Below are 10,811 nucleotides of genomic sequence, written 5' to 3'. Positions count from 1 at the left end.
AGTTGAGGTGAAGGCCGAACAGTAAATGCGTTCGGTTATTTTAGATAGTGTAGTTATGATAGCGAGCGGCTGTGAGCGAGCGCTCTTTTTGTTTTGTGTAAATATTTGGACGTTCGGTAATGGTTTTGTAAACCGTTCGTCCTCATTTATTTTGTAAACGCTTGTTGAATTGTATATTTGAAAGGCCGTTCGGCCACTTTCGAATTGTCGTTCTCTTTGCTTTAAAACTGTTTTACCATATTAATATATGTGATTATTCTAAGTATATAGTTGATGACTGTATAATTTTGGGATGTTACAAAGTACATGCGAACAAAAATATAACTAAAGTTGTGAGAAAAAAAAAACATGAGCAACTTTTCCCCACTAAATAAGTAGTTTGTTTTTTGTTTTTAATTTTGTTGCAGTATATTCCACAATGTTCTTAAAACCTTCTAATGGTGTTTCCTCACAGAAACGTTGTTCCTAGAAAGTTGGTGGAAACTGGGGAAGCATGTGCCACATCGTCATCAAAATCAAATCAGGGACGAAACGGCAAGGCAATCAAGGTAGACAACCTTGTTACGTCACGTGTTACACGCCACTCAATAGATCAGAGCCACGTGTCCAACTCCCAAAGGGCAAAACCCGAACATTGACGGTTCAAAACGCGCCACGCAACCTTACGCCTACCGAATATTCACATTTCACACCACCCACCGTTTAGAATAATTCCTTCATCTCATCACAATTAATTTATAATAAATAATAAATAAGAATTAGTATTTCCTAGTAATCAAAACCCTGTTTCGTTTATGTTCAAAGAAAAGAAGCCGTGTTTTATTTTTTTAGGGTTCCATCTACCTATTTAGATAAAACACGAAAACCCAATCGTATTCGGAAACAATTCCTCTCTCTGAGAGAAGCTCTCGAATTCCAACTGATTGTCGTAGAATTTTAATGGCTTGTTCATCATCCGATTCAAAACCAGTGACGTCGCTGTTGTTCTTTTCTTTCCTAATTCCGATACCTTTCGATTCTGTTTCCGCCCTACGCATACTCGATACTTGTTCATCTCTTTCTTTCTCAAATTCCGATTCCTTTTTGTAACACACATACCTTAGTAACCCAACGAACGAACCAAAGAAACCGTTGTCATGGGAAAGCGTAAGCTCATAATTCCTAGGGTTTCTGTGTTTATCGATCCGACTCTATTTGATTTTCTATTTTTTTAATTAATCAACTAATTATTTGTTTTTGTGCTCTGTGTAGGTAATTCTCAACGTAAAAGTGCTGCGATGTTTGATAGTGATGATGATAGTAGCGTGACCTCGTCGTCAACTGCTCGCTCTGATCTCATGTCGGTGTCCGGAGCGGAAGATGTGCAGTTTGTTCAAGATTCCTTACTCGACCAAGCTCTCGATGCACTAGATGAGAAAAGGTACTTTGCTTAACGATATCGAAATAAATTGATATTGTGGATGGAACTGGAGGAATTTTTAACATTTTTTTGTTGATTTATTAAGGGGTTCCACGAGAGAGAAAGCTTTTCAATCGATAATTGACGCTTTCAATAGCAGCATGCAGCATCAGTTTGTGGAAAAGAAGTAGGTTTTGTTGGTTATTTAATTTAATGTGTGCTGTTGTGTTATTGATTTTAGAATTTAATTCAAGTGCACTTACTCTTCATCCAATCACAACTTCGCAGTAAGCTTGTTGAATTATAAAGTAGTAACTCCCGTATAAGTCATTTATAGATGATTTTAATTGGTTGACATTGTTAAAAAGTATGGCAATTTAATTCTTGTTTTTATTGCAAAAGAAACACAAAGATAATTTATATAAATGTGCTTTAATAAGCAAGATCATATATTTTGAAAATATGAGATATATGTGTTCCAATGATGATCCTTTGTTTTAAGGTTTTGTTGGTGGTTCTATTTATAAATTAACTTCGCAATCTGTACATAAGCACATGGATATTCATTTTTCAATATAAAGTTATTATTGTCATAACCTCGAGGTGCTTTCTCTAATCAGATTTGCTACATTGTTACATCAATGCCTTTCTTCAATTAAAAAGGGATCTAAAAAGACATCTGCTAAAGAGATAACTTTGGCATCTCACGCGATTGGTAAGAATTTGAGTAACTTAAGCATGCTTAGTATTGACTTCGTTTAATTGAATATTTAATGTCATTCATTTTTAAGGTTGTCTGGCCTTGACTGTTGGATGTGGTGATAATGCCCGTGAAATATTTGAAGAATCCATTCGTCCTTTGGATGAATCTCTCACATCTACGATAGATGTTTCCAAGATACCATCAGTAAGTAGGAGTTTGGTAATATTTCAAATTCTTGTATTCGGACTTCTCCTTGTGATTCTCTATCTATGATGCTTAATTTTATCTGCTTAATGATGTTTATAGCTGTTGGAGTGTTTGGCTATAATTACCTTTATTGGAGGGAATGATCAAGAAGAATCAGAACGATCAATGGACATAATGTGGCGAGTTATTAATCCCAAATTAGGTTCCAATGTAGGTATCTGTTTCAAACATACCAATTTGTTTTATTTACTAATCACCCGTTTTAAGATTGACTCATATTTCTAATAGTAGTTGGGTTAAATTAATTAAAATGACAATCTTTTTACCGTGTTTAGGTAGTTGCTGTCAAACCTTCTGCTTCATTAATAGCTAATGTGGTGTCTGCGTGGTCTTTTCTTCTCTCCACAGTAAGCAATTTGAAGTTAAATTCAAAAAATTGGCAAAAGTAAGAATGCTTTCCTTTTCCATCCATTTTTATTTAATTCTACACTATGCATATATAGGTAACATGCTAATAGGCTTCTGTTGGCAAAATCATTTAAATGCATATATGATGTGGAATCAATTTAACCCAGTGTGTTAATATCCCATCCCAGAGTATTCTATTTTTTTGTGTAGTTCACGTAGTGTATACTATTGAACCATGTGGTCACCGGTTGAAACTGAACCTGGGACAAAATTTGAAAAATTATGTATGAGATTAATCTCCCCTGAGTAACTTTATTTATAATAAAGAAAATATGGATTAAGTCTAAAATACAAATAAAGAATAATAACAAAGTAACTGAAGATAAAGATAAGATATCTAATAATCTAATATATTTAACATATACTATATACAAATTAACTCTCCAAAATGAAAAAATAAATTAACTAATGTTCACTAATTCATAATCAACTATAAAAATTCATAGATGTCTGGAAAAACATACAAGTACCACTGAGAGCCGAATGTGAGCTTGCTACATGTTGACATGACTTATAACAAGAGGCAGCAATCTCTAACAGACCCTGTTGCTGGAAGAAGCCAGTTTCCTGAGAAATTAGAAACCAGTTGCCAGAGGAACATGTCTGTCAGCTGAAAAAGAGAAAAAATAGGTAGAGAAAGTTAGAAACTAGTCACCAGAAAAGAGAAAGCAGTCACTGAAGAGGAGAAATCAATTGCTAGAGTGCCGAGTTGAGAGATAAAGGAGGTGTTGAGAGACATTATACTCAGAAATGAGGGTGTTGGGTTGTGACAGAAAGTGAGAAATAACAGCTTTTTGATTGGTTTTGTAAGCAAAACGTTGTTCTAGAGATTGGAATTTTTATAATTAGTCCCCTCCCAAAAAAGACCTAATTTTAGTGTTCAGAGAGGCCATTTCTAGAATCAGGAGATAGCATGACTAACCATTTTGCTGATGCCACCATTTTGTCTGCATCAGTTTTTACCCTGAACTGCTCCACTGCCCTCAGTGCCTCTATTTATAACCAGATCTTAACTGTTTCGTAGACCCCCAACTTGTTGACGCATTTGTTGCTTGTTATTAAGAAAAAGAGCCCATATAAGAGGAATAGCCTGCACCCAATTTTTGCGAGATTGAAAGGCAAAATTGACTGCACAAAACGTAATATATTTCAATTAAGAACAATGGGGTTATCGGTTGAGTTTAAATATTTTATAGCCACCCTGGGTTTAAACTGAGATAAAGCAGTTATTTATTTTGACACATGATGTCTATAAGGTGTAACAACTTAAAAATTTGATATTTAAATTTTCAAACCCTGGGTATTTTTTATTCTATCTCTCTTTCATGAATTGTTTTTAGGTATTTCCTTTTCTTATTTTCAGCAAGGTAGTTATAATGTGGGTATAATTGGAGTCCCAGAAAGATAGTATTATGAGTTTGTTTGAACGAACTTTTGTAGAAGGATTTATGGGAGAGAGACATGTCAAGAACAAAATGAAATTAACTTCTCCATAAGTTAAATTAGTTTATGTGTAAGTTGCAAAAATTTGGAGAAACTATATGAGAGGGTCCTCTATAAATTAGTTTATGCATAAAGTAATGTTAACTTATGAAGAAGTCTATTTCATATTTTAGATTTATCTTTCATCTGTTTTATTTGTTGTTACAAAAAATATCCATGGAGAATTGCATTCTATGTAACCATTCCTGGGATCCAACTTATTGTTTTGTTGTTCATGCAGTACAATATCTTATTTATCTGGTCTTCTAGACAAGGAAGACAGATCTGTACGAATTGCTGCTGGTGAAGCACTTGCTCTGATTTTTGAAATTGGAGTTATAGATAAATTTTCTGCCCAGTCAGACAATGCAAGTGATGCAACGCAAGAAGGGAGTAAACCACTCGAAAGCTACATATTTTTACAGGGACTGAAAGGAAAGGTGTTGAATCAATGCAAAAAACTTTCCATAGAGGCGGGTGGAAAAGGTTCTGCAAAGAAAGATCTTAATAGTCAAAGGAACTTGTTCCGAGATATATTGGATTTTTTTGAGGTATGTTAGTTACTACTATGGTTATTATTTGAAAACAATAGATGATTTGCTAATGAAGGTGGGGATTCTGTACTGATCTTACCTTGTCATCCTAGTATGGTTACTCCCCGGATATTTCAATGAAGATTGGGGGTGATTCCCTGCAGACATCATCATGGTCTGAAATGATACAGGTATTTCTTGTGTCCTGTCTTTCCATACTTCTTGAAATCTCTTTTCTTGTAGCATTTTTGACATTCAAATTCTTGCAGTTGAATTTTATCAAGCATTTTCTTGGAGGAGGATTCGTTAAGCATATGCAGGTAGACTTTCTCAACCTTTTTCTTTGGCAAGCTTCTGGTTATTGTGTAATCTGGAGCTCATGTTTACACCCTTTTTTCCCTCTTCTCCCTTGACAAACAGGAAAATGAGTTCCTACATGATGTATTTGGTTTTTCGCCGAAGAAAAAATATCTTAATAGCAGCGAACACAAATTGTCTGGTGGTGAAAAGGTAAGTTTGTCCGTGATTGTGCTCAATTATCTTGATTTTTCGTGTATGTTCCCCCACTCCCCACCGCACTTGTTTTCATGCGCTAACCTGCCCCATTCCCTTTAACCGCAGAGAATGTTTAAATCTCCAAATTCGGTTTTGAACAAGGCTAGGACGCAATTACTTAATAAGCAGCGGGTATTATCTGAGGTTAGCATTCTTACCGTATATGAGAACGTTCACTTTTATCTTCCCGTGGAAGTACTTAAAATGATAATATGGCAGCTGAACGTAATTTGAAATATGATAACTTTCTTCTGCAAAAGAATGTGCTGTGTGGATTGTATATCAATGCTTATTTTTTTCCTTTGATTTCTTTCGATAAATTTACAGGGCAGAAACTTCGGCCACTACGCTGTCGGTATGGCTGACGAAGATGCATGAATTTGATTGGGAACAACGATAATTATTTGTCATTTAGAGATTCGATCCTTCATTTGTGTAACGATATTTCTTACATTTTATAAGTGCACTTTGTCCAATCCTGTACTCCTATCGATTTCATCTGATGATGTGAGACTTATGATGTTGTAACATGAATAACAAACAGATATTAAGAAAGGATTTCAAATGCCTATTTGTTTTAAGGATATGTACAGGTGGAAATAAATTAAATTAATTTGGAAAAGTATTATATTTGATTCAATTGCTTTCTATATATTAAATCTTATTTTTATTTTACATCTTATTCAGTGTGTAATGGTAGGCTACACTTCAGGGATGAATAGATATTATATACTATAAATTAATTACTTCAATTTAATATTCCCTCTTAAGTTATTTTTTGCGAGCTAAAGTAATTTCTAAAGGATGACATTTTTCATGAATGTTGTATTACTTTAATGACTATTAAATATTTGAATGAAATTTAAATAACACTTTTTGCAAATAAATTTAATATATATATATATATATATATATATATATATATATATAACTCTTTTATAACAAAAAGCTTAAAGTTTAACTATTTTCTTTTGTGTAATATTTTTAATCAGAAAAAGAAAAAAAAAGAAGCAAGAGTAAGGAAAAGGGAGAGGGATCATGAAACTATATATAAAATCATTAAATATATAGCCAATGTATATTAATTATATTTAAAATCATTGAATATGTTCAGTATATATTAATGTTATGTTTGTATCTACAAAAATTATGTGTTCATACGGATTTCAGGTTCGATTTTACAATAATTATTTTTATTAATATGTATCATTATAAAAAATTTATATAATAGGGTAAGGTACAAATATTATAAATTCTTAATAATTATATTATTAATATACTTTTATATTGTAATAATATTAATATATTATATTAAATAAAATAATTTAATAATATAAATTTATCAATTAAAACATTTTTTATTTATCAAATCTATTAAATTATTCACATTTCATCTATAAAAAAAAATTCATTCTCTATCACTTTTTTTATTCTTTTTTGTGGAGATTTGTAAAGAGAATATAGTTTGTGCAAGTTTGTTATTTGGAAATTTATTATAGAATTGAATGATTTGTAAAAGATTTGAACTCTAGATATTTTTGTATATTTTTAGAAGTATATTATATTTTGGCACATTTTTATTTTTTATATTCTTAAAAATATTTTTATAAATATATTATTTTTTTCTAAACTTATGAATTATTTTCAAGTTTATTATATTCAAAATTTAATTCAAAATTTAATAATATTTATTATTATTTTTATCTCTAATTCTTTTTTAACAAACACATAAATAAACATTAACCCGTGTATGTAAGAGTTTAAAATTAATTTAGCTTAGAAAATAACTTGTAATTAAATGTTCTGTTAAGAAAATAAATAAAAAAATCAATTTAAGGACAAGAGTTATTAAAAGGATATGTATTTATTCAGGATTTAAAAAGTATCTTAAAAGTTTTTTTTATGATGTTCAATCAATTATTAGTTATTTAAAGAAAAAAAGAAATGATATATAATTGAGATTTAAAAAATTTAAAAAGTATTTAAAATAATACAGTTATTAATGTTTTAAATTTTATTTGATTTTTTTATAGGTCTAAATATCATGAAACAGTACGTGTTTACAGCCTAACCTCTGTGAAGGTCGTTTTGAAATTTTGAGAATTTTAGCAGCCTTCTCTATTTTTTATTCATGTTTTAAATTAAATGAATTACCGTAAATAAAACTCTTAATTAATAAAAGAAAATTAATATTAAATTTGAAATTAAACATGTATTCATGAGAATCTTGAAATTTAAAGACTTGATAAAAGATCTGAATAATCATTTCGATAAATTTTTTGGAAAGAAAACAAAACACGCACAATCGTTCTAATCACTCAACAAAATCGAGTATGTTAAGGTACGTTCTGCCTGTATATATTTACATGAATCTAAATTCATTTCATGATTTATTCACATATGTATAGAAATCAATACAATAAATTTATTTTTTAAATATACTAAAATATAAATTATTAATTATCTTTTATTATTGTTAATTTATTCATAAAATTTTACACATGGACAGTGAAACAAAATATATTTATAATTCGACTGTGTTATAATCAATTCTACAGAGTTATGAATTGGTCTAAATTACACTGGTTTCATTTGATATTCTCTTTATACAACATTTCAAAATAAAACTGGCTAAAATTTTTCTATTTTAATCTGATAATCTTCCTAAGTTTTGGAACGCCATAATTCTGGGTATACTTCCACATATATTAGGTAATTATGAAAGAACAACATTATTGTGAAATAATGATAAACGTAATTATTTATGTAAAGTACCTTCATTTAGTCAGTTTATATTTTCAACATCTTTTAAATCGAATAAATATAAAAAATATTTTTAAAAATTGCTTTTATTAATATCACTTATTAACGATTTAAATTATTAACAAAAATATGTAAAAATACGAACTCAATGCGGTGACGACTGTTCCTTCACTAGTTTTAATTATAATTTCCATTTTCTAAAAATCCTGTTATTAGGATTGATTTAAAAGTTGACAAAGACATAACGAATTAACAGAAAAGTGAAACATGCAATATCAACTATATATAGAGGTTTTAGATGAAATTATTTTTAAAATAAAATGTTTTCATTTACAACAAAATTACGTAAGTTAAAGTAAACACTGATACGATATAAAGTTATCCCGTTTCAAAATTGAATAACAATAAAGGGATATTAGATAAAACATTACATCATAAAAAATGACCCTAATTTGTATAATTTGATGTCAGATAATTTTTTTACATTCTTTTCTAAATGGTGATTATTATTTTAATTATTATTTTTATTTAAAACTTAATGAAGTGTTGGAAATAACAATCTTAATTAGTAAAAGCATCGTAATCAATAGCCATAAAGAAGAAAAAGAAATATTCTATACAGCCTAGCTAATTAAGGCAAATTAATGTTAAATTAAAATTAAATCTAATATTCTGTCTGGGAAATATGGACTATCTTAAAATTTAAAATTTAAAATGTAAAGAGTTAATGAAATATTTCTGAACGCATCCTAATATTTGAAAAGAAAACAAAACATTAGTCCCTTTGGTATCCGAACCACCAAACAAAGTAAGGTTTTTTAAATTACATGAATACAAAGAGGATACAGAATCCATTCCTTGTCTTCCATGGTGGTGATCTATGGCTCCTACGCCTGAGCCTCCACGAATCAACATTGAACCTGAATATTGTCCTCAGGCGGTGACGCAATGGTACCATCTCGCATCACTGCCAAGTAACAGGAGAGAATGTTCATTACGCAGGGACCTTTCCTTAAAAGCCAAGAAACATCTTCGTTATCTGGGTTGGAAATTTTGGTATGTTGAGAAGAAAGATAAGTGGGAGATGCGTTACACATCGCCCATCACTGACAAGAATTACATTTCTCTCGCCAGGGCTTGTAAAGCTTGCATAGAAGAGGGAGGCTGCATTGAAAACCCTCAAGATTTTCAAGAAAACAACGTTGTTCTCGAATATCCTACTTCTTCTTCTCAACCGAATAAGGAGACAAGAGAATCCAAAAAGAGAACTAGGGTGTGCAAGAAAAGGGAAAAGGATGATCACGATGATGAGTTGGTAGAAGGCTCTAGTTCTACGAATGGTAGAAGAGGTAAGGCTGCGCCGTCAATCAAAACAACGACGCAAGAGGGTGAGGCACCGGTTTCCAAGTCTTCACAACAACACCGTGGAACTCTTATCCCTTGGTTGATAGAAAACGGTGCTGTGGGTTTAGATTCCGTGGTATCCTGCCGTGGTTCAAACGGCGTGGTCAAGAAAGGGAAGCTGTTGTACGGTGGCATATGTTGTGATTGCTGTGACAAGTTTTTTTCTCCCACTCGCTTTGAGGCTCATGCCAGGTGTCAAAGGCACAGACCAAATTCTAGCATTTTCTTGGAAGATGGAAGGTCATTGTTAGATTGTAAAAACGAGGCCCTAAGTTCTCAGCAAAACGGGTTTGTGAAAGAAGATGAAATCGATGAGTGTGGTTATCCAAATGATAGCACTTGTGCTGTTTGTCGTTACGGGGGTGAACTGGTGTTGTGTGATGGATGCCCGTCTTCGTTCCACCTCAAGTGTTTAGGTTTAAGCGTTGTTCCTGATGGTGATTGGTTCTGCCCAGTTTGTTGTTGCAAAATATGCAGGCGACCCAGATGCAGAGATGACCGTGCTCGTAATGTGGGGGTTAACAGTATTTTAGTTTGTCCTCAGTGTGAGAGGAAATTCCATTTTGGATGCTTAAAGGCTCCAGCCTCGTCACATACCAAGTTGGAAAAGGAAGAAGACCGTGTTGGTGATAGGAATTGGTTTTGCAGTAGAGACTGCGAGGAAATATTTTTCGGTCTGCAGGAGCTTTTGGGAAAAACCATTAATGTTGATGGAGATGATGTTACTTGGACGCTGTTGAAGGCAGTGAAAAGGGATAGCAGTGGAGAAGATAATCTTAATTTGGATGGAGATGAAGGTTTGAGTGAAAACGAAAGGAAGCTGAGTGTAGCTCTTGATGTATTGCGTGGGAGTTTTGACCCAATTATTGACGCTTTTTCTGGTAGAGATGTGATAGCTGACGTTGTTTTCAGCAGAGGGTCAGAACTGGGTCGGTTGAACTTTCGTGGGTTTTATACTGTGGTTCTGGAGAGGGAGAAGGAGGTGATTTCTGCTGCTACTGTGAGGATTTTGGGGAAGAGGGTTGCGGAAATTCCCTTTGTGGCAACAAGGATGCAGTGTAGAAGACAAGGAATGTGTAGCATGTTGATGAATGAGATTGAAAAACAGTTAAGTTACTTGGGAGTGGAGAGGTTGGTTCTGCCTTCGTCGTGCAGTGCGATAAACACATGGACAAAATCATTTGATTTTGTAAAGATGAAACCTTCAGATAAGTCTAAGCTACTTGATTTTGTTTTTCTGTCCTTCGAGGGTACCATCATGTGCCATAAACCTTTGTTGCAAGAAACTTATGTATGA

At 32.3% G+C, this 10,811-nt stretch overlaps 2 protein-coding genes across 2 annotated transcripts; both read left to right on the top strand.

Annotated features, from left to right (window-relative positions):
• Nucleotides 1-774: 774 nt before the first annotated feature.
• LOC108332084 (uncharacterized) lies at nucleotides 775-5,928 on the top strand. The gene is made up of 13 exons (XM_052876214.1): nucleotides 775-1,146; nucleotides 1,252-1,420; nucleotides 1,506-1,586; nucleotides 2,020-2,114; nucleotides 2,191-2,306; nucleotides 2,409-2,523; nucleotides 2,649-2,754; nucleotides 4,501-4,810; nucleotides 4,906-4,983; nucleotides 5,062-5,112; nucleotides 5,213-5,302; nucleotides 5,414-5,491; nucleotides 5,675-5,928. Exons 1-13 carry the CDS (start codon nucleotides 1,137-1,139, stop codon nucleotides 5,723-5,725), a joined length of 1,350 nt encoding a protein of 449 aa, XP_052732174.1. The 5' UTR covers nucleotides 775-1,136; the 3' UTR covers nucleotides 5,726-5,928.
• A 3,062-nt stretch (nucleotides 5,929-8,990) lies between these two features.
• On the top strand, nucleotides 8,991-10,811 carry LOC108330526 (increased DNA methylation 1). Its single transcript, XM_017565005.1, has one exon. It carries the CDS (start codon nucleotides 8,991-8,993, stop codon nucleotides 10,809-10,811), a length of 1,821 nt encoding a protein of 606 aa, XP_017420494.1.

The sequence above is a fragment of the Vigna angularis genome, chromosome 4 (genome assembly GCF_016808095.1).
Source record: "Vigna angularis cultivar LongXiaoDou No.4 chromosome 4, ASM1680809v1, whole genome shotgun sequence".
Lineage (NCBI taxonomy): Eukaryota > Viridiplantae > Streptophyta > Magnoliopsida > Fabales > Fabaceae > Vigna > Vigna angularis.
Note: the sequence above shows the minus strand (reverse complement) of the source record. Positions and strands in the feature narration are given on the sequence as shown.